Raw genomic sequence first — 13,958 nt, 5'->3', positions numbered from 1 at the left:
TAATTTTTAAAAATCTTCATCCTTAATCTCTCTTGAATATTTGTACATGGGGGAAAACACTGTTTGTGTTCTGGAGGTCCTGGAGAATGAAGGGCCGAGAAGCCAAGGCTGCAAAGAATAGCCCGCCTGACAGCATGATATATAAAAAGGCGAAATAGATACACGTGGCTTTCAAAAATTTCTCCAGTGCAACAAGCAGGGAGCACATTTTTCTCCCACCCGCTCTTCCTCCCACTGCTTGTATCATTTCCCACTTCAAGACAGGTAATACAAAAATTTGAAATCACAAGGTGGGCATATTATCCAGAGGAACTCTTAACAGCCTTTTTTTAAATTCAGCATATGAATGCTGCTATGCTCCCCCAATTTCCAATTCTCTTTTTGCTATTCTGCTTATCCAATAGAAACCTTCTGGTGATATGAGTAAAATGTGAGAGGGGGGAGGGTTCTTATTGATTTTTTAGCTTGAAGTAATTATTTAAAAATGGGTCATCTTTCAATCCTATTCAGCAATAGAAGCCAGAACAACCAGGTAGGAAAGATATTTCTCCAGTCTCCTTAGGGTATCACCAAGTGTTTGGCTTCCTTCCTGACCAGGAGTTGGACAAGGTGAGACCGGATTCACACAGGATCATTTCTCTGCAGATTTCTTTCTTGTTACAACCCTGATATATGTCACATCATTAATAGTAATAATTGCCTTGCTAACAGTGTTGCCTTACTACTATCAGTAAATAATTACACCAAAATCCTCCCTCCCTTCAGTGATGTTCTTTGCCAGCCTTTTGCTCTTTGAAACTAGTCATTTTAGGATTACCACTAAGAACATGCCATTGTACCATGAGCTAAATTAACATATAACTAGCCATAAATACAACACACAGTTCTGCTGGATTTCCCTGAGAGATTACAGAGCACTTAATCCCATCTAAGCCACACATACTGAATGCAGATTTGATGCCAATTTCCTTCCAGGCATTGGTCAAGAGATGTAGATGTGGGCAGCATCAGCAACTTAAATCCTGTGTGCTCAAATCATCTAACATAGCCCAAAATCAATCTTTTGTCCCTCTCCCATGGAATAGACCTATAAACCCTTCCCAACAAAAAATGCATCCCACAAATGATGTCTTCTAGCCTTAAGGGTCCAATAACCTGATGGCACCTTACCTGTTGACTGCATGCTCTCTTGGATTGCCTCGACTTCAGACAGGTCCATGCAAACACCTTGGCCATGCATGAGTGTGTGCAAGGGCTTTTCCATTCCCCGCGGTGGGTAACACCGCAGCCCTGAACCACAGCGAGATGTGTACACCCCGCAGAGCATCCCTTTTGTTAAGGCGCACGTGGCACAACATCCACAGCCTGGTTCCTGCACCAGCTCCTCGCATCCAGAGGGTGTCCTGCAGCGTGCCAGCTTCTCCTCAGAGCATGGAGGGCACTGGATAGCCTCAAGGCTCACAGAAAAGCCCACCTGGGCTAGAAGCAGCAGGGCAACAGACACCCCATGGGAGGGCATGGTAGGCAGTCTACAGTCCTGGAGAGTAAAGGGCCAAGAAGCAAAGGCTGCAAAGAATAGTCTTGCTGCCAGAGCAGACTGCCTGATCTCCAGCGAGGGGGACTCTGTACTGAAGGGGGGAGAAGCTCATTCTTTGGACTTTATACCACTCTCTGGCCACACCTCCCTGCTCTAGGGAGAAGCAGAGAAGGAACAGCACAGCAGCCACATAACTGAGGCAGCTTGCCCTAGAGCCGAGAAAAGACCTTATTTGCCCTGAGGAAGGAAGCACAAAGAGCCTGCCGCAGCTGCAAAGACTGAAACCTGTGCTAGGAATGGAAAACAGCAACAGCCCTTCCACCATGCTTCCCTTGTTACTTTAGTAAATTATGAGTGAGGGCACTTCCCCAGTAGATTTCTCACAAACTCTTTTGTTACATGTACTACAGCATGTGGTACAAAAAGCACAACTCATCCAGGGCTCTGCTTTTCAGCCATCCCTCCTAGGTGAGGTTATCCTCTGTTCCCTTCAGCAATAGAAAGCTGAGATATTCTGCCTTTGACTTTGGAAGTTCCAGCTGAAAGACTGCACTGCATGTTTCATGAATTGTCTAATTGTTTCCTTTTCAGAAACTTAGGGGGATGTCCGTTACCTGCTTTTATACCAAATGCATTTCTTTTGTGATTCACTAGAAACAAGGAAAAGTAGATACACATTTCTCTCACCCTTTTGCATTTCCTTGCTTGAGCAGAAAGTCACACCCCAAAATGTGAGGTTTTGGAATATGCTCAAAAATGTGTCTGGAACTTCTCCACATTCCTTGCAGAAAGATGCACAGGTTCCCTCTACTATATAGGCATTCCAAGAGAAGGAGGGGAGGATAGACAGTCCTAGCATGTGTATGCCACATTGCCACAATATCTAAAGATACCTAAGAGGGACACTAAAAAAATATTTACTTTGGTTTGTCTCTCACCTCACAGGTTGAGAACTAGTGGAGAAAATAAATTAGATAAATAGCAGTCTCAGTAGTCAGTCCTTCAGTCAGTCCTTCCTTCCTTCCTTCCTTCCTTCCTTCCTTCCTTCCTTCCTTCCTTTTATTGTAAGCCCAAGAACATCATTGCCTACAATTATAGTCGGTCTTTATCAAGTATGTCCCTTCCATTGACTGTATTGGCTGAACATTTTGGAAACGGTTATTGCATCACCTCTGAATGACATCAGATTAGGAAAAGTAGGATTGTCACCTGATCACTTTTGGGCTGAGTTCAAATATCACGTTAAGCAATGTGATATCTGTTTAACTGGCATTCAGTGACCAAATCACATTTATATAACTCATTTAGCAATACCAATTACCTGCAGACATCTAGTTTAGCTCTGCCTAGTGATTTGTCCCAGCTCAATTCTTGCATTTTTTAAAAATGGGACACAGGGGTGCTGCAAAAACAAAATGTTAGGTACCAGTATTGTTTATTTCCATGAATGTCTCTGGTTCTAAATAACCCCCATAATCTAGTTTAGAGGTGGTTTCAGTTCTTCATTAGAAAGTTAAGCCAACCTCCTGATAAAAACTAGAGCATCCTGCAACTGGGGGATAGGGAAAAGCAATACTGAAATTGTTGGGAGGCAGTATTTTCTTCATGTGTCCCCACCGTAGCACAACTGTGTACTGATCTGGCCTGTTTTGTAGCAGATTAAAACTCCCCATGGAGATCATTCAACACACCCACCAGAGGAAAAGATTGCCTGCAGCATGCTCTTAAAATTCCAGATATGTTCATCAGCCAGAATTGGATATCTTTTCATTAAGCCATAGATCATAGCTTACAAACCACAAAGTCTGGTTTATACATCATGTTAAGTCACAAACAAGCAACCATATGGTAACTTAGTATGATTCATGAACCCAGTCCTTTTCTGCTTGAAATTATGGGAAGAGAAGCTTGAAACCTGAGAACACCTTTCAAGACTATTGTTATCCTGCAAAATTTTAAAGGTACAATTAGGCTTTTAGAGAATAGAAAAATATTTCCTATTAATAAAATACACAATTGAACATTCTCTATGTGCTGAATATTAATTTTAGATCTTTCTGGGTTGATTTTGGTTACCTGGTACCATAAAGCCACCCTGAATATCTTCAAGAGCATCCTTATAATTAGTTCTTGGCCAGCTCCAGGAGTTGGTTTTGGCACTAAAAATAAATTCCAGAATAAAGCTCTGTGAAACTTCATAATATTTTTGTTCAGGACAGCAAGATCAAAAGGAGGACACAACTTCATTCTTCATTATAAAATATTGTGTGAAGAGGGGGAGAGGAAATGTCATTAATTATAGCTTGCTAAACAATCCTCTTGAAATTTTGTTTCCTGCCGATGCTAAAGGGACAGGACTAATCCCTATCCTTTCGCTCTTCCTCTTTCTTTTCTTTTTTAGCTTTAGAGTTTTTGCCTTTTGCCAGAGACTCCAGACTGAAATAGATATCTTTGAAAATCAGATGTTTGCACCTTTACATTTCATCTCAACTGGCATCTTCCCTAGTTTACACCTATCAAATTTTGGAGACAAAAATCCAGACGGCCACTAAAAGGCAGTGAGAAATACAAACATTTGCATTATTTGCCACCATCTAATGTTTGCTGGATTTTTTCAGCCTGCATGTAGTAGTTCTAGTCTAATTCAGCCAACAGACATTTAAATATGATGATCTAGTCTTACCCCCTGGTCAATGCTCAAGGCTTTAGGAACCCTATACCATTTCAGACAACTATTTGTCTAATCTTTTATTTAGAAACTTCATAGAGTACATAGAATAACAGAGTTGGAAGGGACCTTGGAGGTCATCTAGTCCAATCCCCTGTGCATGAAGGAGCAAATATTAGCCTCTACCTTCAGTGTTGGAGCACCCACAGTTTCTAGAGGCAAGTCATTCCACTGATTTCTAACTATCAAGAAATTTCTTCTCAGTTGTAGGTTAGTTATCTCTTTGATTAGTCTCCATCCATTGCTCCTTGTTCTGCCTTCAAGTGCTTTGTAACACAACTATCCTGTCACCCCTAGTTCTTCTCTTCATTAAACTAGACATGCACTATTCCTGCAATCATTCTTTGTATGTTTTAGCCTTTAGTCCTCTAGCCATCTTTGTTGTATTCCTTCTAGAGTCTCAACATCTTTTTTAATATTGTGGCAATCAAAACTGGATACAATATTTCAAGTGTGGCCTTACCAAGACATTATTAGGTGGCATTAACACTTCGTGTGATCATGATTCTATCCCTCTGTTAATGCAGCCTAGGAATGCATTGGGTTTTTTGGCACACTGCAGCTCTTGTTGAAGCCACTAGGACTCTTGCAGTTACTACTATTACTGCTATAACAGAGACCACCTATTTTATATCTGTGCATTTATTTTTTCTTACCTAAATGTAGAACTTTACTTTTCTCACCACTGAATTTTATTTTTTAGATAGGGCCCAGTGTTTAAGTCTGTCAAGATCCTTCTGTCCCTTGGGCCTATCTTCTGGAATGTTGACTATTCCTGCCAGATGGTGTCATCTGCAAATTTGATGAGTTCCCCTTCTATCCACTCATAAATGATGACAATATTGAAGAACACTTGGCCTAAGACAGACTTTTGGGTATCCCACTGCATACCTCCCTCCATGTACGTGCAGTACTATTAAGGACTAAATGTTGAGTGTGGTTGATCAACCAAGAGGCCACCTGATGATTATGATGCCTAACCCACTTTTTTCTATCTTATTAACTAATAGGTTGTGGCTACTTTATCAAATGCATTACTATAGTCCAAGTAAATTATACCACAGCATTTTGCTGGTCCACTAATTTTGTCACTTTGTCAAAGATATGCAATAAGATTATTGTCAAATCTTCAAATAAAAATACAAGTTTATTTGAAATGAACTGCTGTGTACCACACAGAATCACTTTCAGTGAGATGGGTGGCTATATAAATTTGATCAATTAATTAATCAATTAATTATCATGAATCAATGATTGATTATCATATAAAAGGGATTGAGTCCCACCAAATATATATACTTCCCTCTATAAATGAAAACTGTTCTAAACCAAAATATAAGAAACTCCACTTATGGCCACATGATTAATGGTAATCTGGATTTCAAATACTTCAGAATTGGAGGGACACTCAATAATAGCACTGTAGGAGGATTAACATTGGTCCATATTTTTGCTTTGCTGTTTCTTTCTTTATGGCTTATTTTGTGTGAACCTGGCCAAGTTGCCACAAAAACCTAGCTATAGTTTTAGTTGTTTGTGAATTTTTCATGAGTCTCACATTGATCGGAATTTTAGTTGCACCATAACTATTTCTTATTTACTTCAAACTTATGTATGAACCATAAAGTTTAAAGCCAGTTCTCACATGTGGCGAAATCTTGGAGTGCTTTGCTGTTGCTTCAGACCTAGGGTTAGGGGAGAGAAATAGGATTACCTGAATAATCACAGTCACCTATCACAGTCACTTATTATGAGAACTATTTCACCAAAATCAGTTTAGTAGTTCTGGACTACATGACCACTCTGTCAACACTGTGCAATTGCACATATGAATTGAGTATATAGTATGATTCCGAAGTGAATGGAATGGAATATAGGGAAAAAAAAGCATAAATGGAGTTGGGGAAATGATATGGGATCTTTGCTTATGTTTATACTCTTACAAGACTTCTCAAAGATTGGTGCAAAATAGTTGGTACAGAATAACTAAATCCCACACAACTAAAATAGACATTACCCAACTCTATTATATTACAGAAACCCATATGTGATGCGCCTGAGTCACTCAAATCCACAAATGTCTCAAACTCAGCCTCTGAGAAGGCTGAACACCCACTATAAAAGAATTTGATGGAATTGTCTGTAGAATAGGGTTGAATCTTATCCTGTTTCAGAGAGGCTAGCAGAGTGAGGTTCTCTTTATTCCAGAGTAAGAAAGATCAAAATGTAGTTTGCCTGCTTTGGACACAGTATGATAAGCCAGTATGTAACTCTATTTCTTGGGATTAAAAAGAGTGGAGTGAAGATGAAAATGGCCTAGTTTACATAAACTAGCCAAACAGTGTGTTTACACAGTATATATCTATCAGTGCAGAACTTCTAAATTAGAACATATATTTTTCACAGAACCATGATCTCCACATACTGAAAATATTTCAGGGGAGGAAGGAATCGCAAATGTTTTACAATTTACAAACAGAAAAAAAGCTTGAAAAACGTAAGAGAGTACCTCTCGCCAATAACATACTTGAAATCATATTATGAAAGAATGGGTCTGAAATGGGGAAAAAACACCTTACAAATCTTACAGATATGCTGTTTAAAGCTATTGCTGTACTAGTCTGCATGCTTGAATATGAGAGTGAATTGAATGAATGAATGAATGAATGAATGAATGAATGAATGAATGAATGAATGAATGAATGAATGACAGAGCATTAAAGTAATTAATGCATTTGGACTATTAAGTTATTAGTTATTGTTATTAATGTAAGTAATGCAATTTGCTATTAAGTTATTTGTTATTATTAAGCTATATGGGGAAAAGTTGCAAACTAGATTGTTTTCTTTTCTAGCTGGTTGGACATTTTAGAAGAGCATTCCTAACCTACATTTTCCAGATATGCTGAAGTACAATTCCCAACATTTTTAGTAAGCAGACAAAGTTCTTTCAACGAAATGGACAGCTGTGCACTGGAATTAACCCCCAGCCCAATGTTTTTTCTACCCTGGATCTGATATGAATATATCCTTATATCTTTCCCACATACACCACTGTTGTTATTGTTTTCATTTCAGAAGTTGGCAACTGTTCTACCAATTTAGGGTTTTATAGGAAACAGGATGAAACATAAGTGTTTTTCTAAATGTTGAAGAAATCTTTGCCTTGTCTCTGAATTTTATCTGCCCTGTCCTTAAGATTATACCTTTATCTCCTTTATCCATTGTATTAAGTTATCACTAATCAAATCTAATGCTATCACGTCTTTCCACTGTGATATCCATGACAGTCCAACTTCCAAATGCTGGCAATATTATTTTTCACTGATATATGTTCATCTGTGTTGGTTGACCAACCCTCTGAAAGTTGTTCCATTATCACTGCCCCCTTTTTCTGCTCTTCAAGCACTGAGATGGTGACGTTAGAGACAAATACACACACAAATATGTTTCCAGCTGCAACAAATTTGCATCAATACTGAAAAACCTCATTCTCAGGGGTTTCAGGAACTTTTCAGCCTGTAGCTGCTTGTCAGCCATGGCCAATAAAGAACATATTTGAAAAATAGAACTATATTTGGTGCACAATTTTTTCTCTGAATGATAGATCCTACATAAAAGGAAACCAATATCTTTGTTAATAAGAAGTAGTGGGTAAAGATACTGAATTGCAACTGAAGAGAAATAAAAGTTCACTAGACACCTTAAAAATAAAATACATATTATGACTTTCGCTTTATGCAAAATTTTCTAAATTTCTCCCATCTTTCTTTTCTTGATCAGGCTAAGCCAGAGATTATATCTTGCCTTCAATATGCCCAATGCCAAGTATTATGAAGAAAATAAATAATCCTGCTGGAAATCAATTTAATAATGTCCTTTTCAAATACCTTCCAGTTTTATGCACATGTGATATGACTTAAAGTCTTTGGAAATAGCGCCCTCGTGTGATAGAAAATGTTTTATTTCCTTACTTGGGGACAGTCGCACATCCCATTAGTCCAGGAGTGTTCACTAAATTAGTCCCACCAAATGAGTAAAGTTCTTCTCATTGTTAAACTCTCCTGCTTTCTATCTTTTATCTTCCTTTTTTCAGATATTTCATTATGAATTGGAAACTCTGAGGAAAGGAAATTTGCTAGCTTCCGCAAGTATACGGAATTTGAAGTTGAAAACTACACTAGAAAGCCAGCAGGTGGCGCATTTCTTTCAGAAATCCTGCAAAGGTGACTGCCAGTCTTCCACAAACAAAGCAGAAATAATTTAATGGAGCCTTTCCGGGCATCAGTTATAAAGCAGACTATCTTGGATAAACCAAGTGCCCAACCTCTGGAACAAGTCACCGATATGAAGAAACATTGGAAAGTAAATAATAACCAGCATATTTAATGTTATTGGATCAGGAATTACAGAGCTTCATGTATACCCATGACTCTTTTGGATAAGCAATTTCATTGAAAATGCAGGGGAAAAAGTAACAGGAAACCAAAAGAAAAAAGTCAAAGAAGTAAAATATGTGTACCTGTACTTTACATCAATGCTATTCATTGTACCCTTTCATACCTGCAAATTAATTTGCTTCCATCACATTCATAAATTGCCTTTGGTCTTTGTATTACTTACCTCTCTCTTTTGAGATTCTCATCAACTCCACCCAAGGCTTTCTTGTTTTCCTCTTCTTCTCAGCTTGCTTATTCTTCATTCACATACAGGTAGTCCTCAACTTATGACCACAGTTGAGCCCCAAATTTCTCTTGCTAAGTGGGACATTTGTAAATGAGTTTTGCCCATTTTATGACTTTCCTTGCCACATTTGTTAAGTGAATCACTGCAGTTGTCAAGTTAGTAAAACAGTTATTAAGTGAATCTGGCTCCCCTAATGACTTTGCTCATCAGAAGGTTGTGACATGACCCCAGGACACCACAATGGTCATAAGTGTGAGTCAATTGTAACTTTTTCAGTGCCGTTGCAACTTCAAATGGTCACTAAATGAAGAGTTGTTAGTTCAGGACTACCTGTATTTGTTTTGTGATTGGCTCATTTATTATCTCTATATAACTAAACTACCTTAATGTCTTTTTCACACTATCATTCATTTTTACACTATTGCTCGTCCATATTCATCCATTCATCCATTCATCCATTCATCCATTCATTCATTCATCCATTCATCCATTGATTCATGACTACATCTCTTCTAGTTTTACTACATACATTTTTATGTACTCATTTCCATCCCATCTGCATTCAACATAATACAATTTGTAGAGGCATTCTCTTATGCACAATTTTCATTTTTACATCTGTTGATAACCATATATTCCTTTAGTTCCTTGTTATTTTGGATGGATATTTAGATATTTGGCTTCTCAGCCAAAAACACTGCATTATCTGCAAATAATATATAAATATTTATGTCCCTGACCAACATTTCTAATATTCTCCCAAAGCATTCCCTATATTTTTATTCATAAATTATTAAACAATCAAGGGGACACTTTTTTTTTCTCCCTGCTCACTGTTGAGCTTTTTCATATTTGTAATTTCTCCACCACCTGGTGAAGAGCAAACCTTCAGCCTGCAAATTCCCTAATCAAAGCTAAAGCTGCACTGCAGTTCTGAAAACTTTGCTCATTATCCCTTTTCATTACAATTCTGACAAGCGTTTTCTCCACAGCCTTCAAAAACTAATCCCTTCCTAGATTTTACACTCAACCTTGATACTAGCATATATACAATGCAAAAGTATTCAGACCCCTTTGTTTTTGTCAATTTTGTTGTGCTACAGCCTGAATTGTTGAAATTTATTTATTTTTCTCATTAATCTACACTCAGTATCCCATAATGAGAAAGTGAAAAACAGAATTTTAGAAATGTCTGTAAATTTATTAAAAAGAAAAAACAGAAATATATAATAAACAGAAAATATGTAAGTATTCCTCTAATTCAGGGATGTCAAACTCGCGACCCACAGGCTGGATGCGTCATGTGCTGGCCCTGCCCCCACCTGGCTTAGTGAAGGGGGGAAGTCCCGATACATCATGTGACGCTCAGGGGTGGGATTCAAATTTTTTAACAACCAGTTATGTGGGCATGGTTTAGTTGGTGAGCATGACTTGGTGGTCATGTTATTGGCTGGGCATGGCCAACTCAATATAACTCACATTGAGGCACGCTTCTTCTCGCCTGGCCTCATGACGGTGGAGATGCTGCAACAGTCATAAGTGTGAAAAATGGTCATAAGTCACTTTTTTCAGTGCCGTTGTAACTTTGAATGGTCACTCCACACAAGCAAAGTACCAGCAAAGGAGGGGGGAAAAACTCCAGATAAGTTCCAGAGACAGGACGTCTAGTCCTGCCAAGAATGTAATAAGGGTTAATGGAAAGGCAGTTTCTGTAAGCAACACCAGAATGTTTCCTTCCTGCCTTCCTTACAGGATTAGGCCAGTAATTTCTTCTAACAACCGGTTCTCCGAATTGCTTAGAATGTTAACAACCAGTTCTAGTGAATAGATGCGAACTGGTAGAATTGCACCCTGGTGACGCTGCTGTGCTGACACGAGTTTGACACCCCTGCTCTAATTAGTTCGTCTCCTCTTTCAATCTTGGGGTTTTTTTTCAACATACTCAATAGCTTCTTTTTACTTTTTCCATTCTCTTTGCCTACATCCTTTGCAGATATATTTTCTTTGATGTGACCAGCCTTGGTATTATCTTTGTCACCTACAGCATTCCTTAAAATTGGTACACAAAGTAAAGTCATTCTTTGACCAGTATGAGAGAAACACAACCAAGGATTACTTTTACTTTTATTTTTCTATAATGACTTTATAAAGACCTTACTTGGAATATTGCATCCAGTTTGGGACATAATATAAAACAGATTTTTTTAAAATAAATAGTGCAGAGAAGAGTCACGAAAATGATTAGGGGACTGGAGGCTAAAAATATGAAGAATATTTGAAGGAATTGTGTATGTATAGTTTAATAAAAAGATGGAATCGGGATGAGGTATTATCAGTGTTCCAATATCTAAGAGGCTGCTACAAACAACAAGACGTCAATTTATTCTCCAAAGCGCCTGAAGGCAAGGCACGAAGCAATGTATGGAGACTCATTAAGGAGAGAACCAACATGGAACTAAGGAGAAATTTCCTGACAGGTAGAACAATTAATCAGTGGAATGACTTGCCTCCAAAAGTTGTGGATGGTCCACCACTGCAAGTTTTTAAGAAGAATTTGGATAAGCATTTGTCTGAAATTGTATAGGGGTTCCTACTTGAGCAGAGATTTGAAGAGCCTCAAGGTCCCTTCCAACTGTTATTCTGTTATTCTACTAGCATATTGTTATTCTTTTTTAAAAAAATAATTTTATTGGTTTTTAAAGACAAACAAAAACAAACAAAACATAAAAAACATCTTTCATAAATATGCAAGCAGTGTGTTGGTTGGTTTACCAATTTTTTGTGCATCCATTTCGTAGTCTCAATTACAGTTATATTGCATGATAACTCATATTATCAATCAAAAATTAAATACCCTAGTATCATTATTAAACAATCATTTGACTATAATTTTATTCATTCATACTTTACGAGATAACTATAATTTACTTAGTTTATTTTATAACAATTCATATAATCCTACCAAATCTATCCTAAAAACATTTTATAGATAAGATATTTTTAAAAAAGAAATATATCTTTATATCTTTATTATTTTCTAAAATTCTAGATATTCTATTATTGTATTTTATCATCTAACCATTGATAGAAAAGGTCCCAAATTTTATAAAATTGTTTATCCTCTTGTTCTCTAATTTCAAATGTCAATCTGCTCATTTCAGCACATTCCAATATTTTCTTAATAATTTCCTCCTGTGTTGGTATTTTCTCATTTTTCCAATTTTTAGCAAATACAATCCTAGCCTCTGTTAATACATTTACAATCAGGTATTTCAAATCTTTACTATATGTGTCAGGTAAAATTCCCAATAAAAAAATCTCTGGTTTCAAGTCTATGTGTTTCTTTGTCATTTTTTCCAACCACATGCGAATTTTAGTCCAATATTTTCTAGCGTCCTCGCAAGTCCACCACATATGGTAATATGAACCAGGTATCTGATGACATTTCCAACATTTTTCAGATTTATTCTTGAACATTCTTGCTATTCTTGTCGGGGGAAAATGCCATCTGTAAAACATCTTATACAAATTTTCTTTATATGCTGTTGACATTGTCATTTTATAATTTTGAGACCACAATTTTTGCCATTTCTCTAAATCAATCCCATATCCAAAATTCTTCCCCCAAGCAATCATAGCTTCTTTAACTTGTTCTTCCTCTAGTTTAATTTCCAATAAATAACCATATAATATTTTAATCACCTTTTCATCAGTACCTGTCAAAATCTTATCTAAATCAGTCAATTTATCATAAAATCCTTCTGCCTATTGTTATTCTATTCAGTACAAACTAGAACCTACCTTGTAAACCAACATATGGTTGTTTACATTCCACGAGCTAGAAGACATGCAATGTTTTGGTACCTTCAAGATACACATGAGTAAGAAACTGCATATTGAATTCAAAGAAATAATCAGATGTTCCAATCTTTGGCTAAGGTCCAGTGATTTTAACATAATGCACTGTTCGCTGTATATTTGGGGAGTAGAGAGAGTCTTATTCAAGAAAATATGAGTAAATTTTCCTCTTTGAAAGGGTCTTACTTTTATCACCATTAGCCAAATTCTGAAAAGAAAAGTGGATTCTTGAGTACTAGGCCACCCTATAGTCTCACAAATGTTTATATGAGAGACACTATGGTAAAGTAAAAGAAAAAACAAATTATCACAATAAACTATTACACCAAAATCTGTTAGAGTAGCTTTCCTGAATTGGACCTCCTCATGTATTGAAACTACAACTTCCATAATTCTTAGCTATAAAATGAATAGAGCTATTTTACCTGGATTGCAAAAATCTGAATGGCCACTAGATAACACCAAAAGTTCAGAGTTTTTTTCACCACCATGCTATCTGCTAATGGTCATCTGGCATCCCTAAGTATGGATGAACAGGAATGATTTTGAGGACACACTTCTTTAACATAATGTTCTTCAAATTTGGCCTTTGAACTAACTTCATAACCATGTTTGCTGGGAATTTGGGGAACAGCCACCCGAATACTGCTGAACATCCCTTAATTGGAGAAGGCCTTTTTTTTTAGGAAAAGGCAGGAGGGAAATATTAGCAGAAAAAGTATTACTGTATTTACTAAAATCAAATATTAACAAATCCTTTATTCAAAGAATTATAGAGTTAGAAGAATAATTGGAGGTATTACAATTCAACTTTCTGCCCAGAGCAGGAATCACTAGATCATCAAGACAAATGACTATCCAATCTTTTCTTGAAAAATCCAAACCCAATTTCAGAAAGCAGACTGTTAACTACTTAATTACTCTCATAGCAAAAAAAAAATTCCTCATTTCAAGTTTCGATCTTCTACCCATTGGTTCCTGCCTTAGCTCTGAGTGTACTAGAGAATAAATCCACACCTCTTCCCTTAGACACACCTTCATGTATTGAAAGATTGGTATCATATCTCCCTTTAGCCTTTTTTCATTACGTTAAACATACTAAATTCTTTTAAACATTGTTTGTAGGATTGAGCCACCAAAAGTCTTTGC

The 13,958-nt window shown here is 37.0% G+C and overlaps 1 protein-coding gene across 3 annotated transcripts in view; it reads right to left on the bottom strand.

The window, feature by feature from the left end:
- The window catches only part of IGFBP4 (insulin like growth factor binding protein 4), a 36,506-nt gene extending 34,877 nt beyond the window's left edge, over window positions 1-1,629 (bottom strand). For 2 of the 3 annotated variants that reach the window (XR_015740201.1, XM_026722027.2), the window contains exon 1: window positions 1,171-1,548. Coding sequence is in view for 2 of the 3 variants with exons in the window: in XM_026722027.2 (XP_026577812.1) it covers window positions 1,171-1,519 (349 nt within the window). In the remaining variant the exon portion in view is untranslated. Of the gene's footprint in view, window positions 1-1,170 lie in introns of all 3 variants that reach the window. The other variant, XM_087916893.1, reaches the window with a different exon arrangement.
- Between the last annotated feature and the right edge of the window lie 12,329 nt (window positions 1,630-13,958).

Source organism: Pseudonaja textilis, chromosome Z, assembly GCF_049901715.1.
Source record: "Pseudonaja textilis isolate UNSWEBS1 chromosome Z, rPseTex1.2, whole genome shotgun sequence".
Lineage (NCBI taxonomy): Eukaryota > Metazoa > Chordata > Lepidosauria > Squamata > Elapidae > Pseudonaja > Pseudonaja textilis.
The sequence above is the reverse complement of the archived record's forward strand: the minus strand, read 5'-3'. Positions and strand labels throughout refer to the sequence as shown.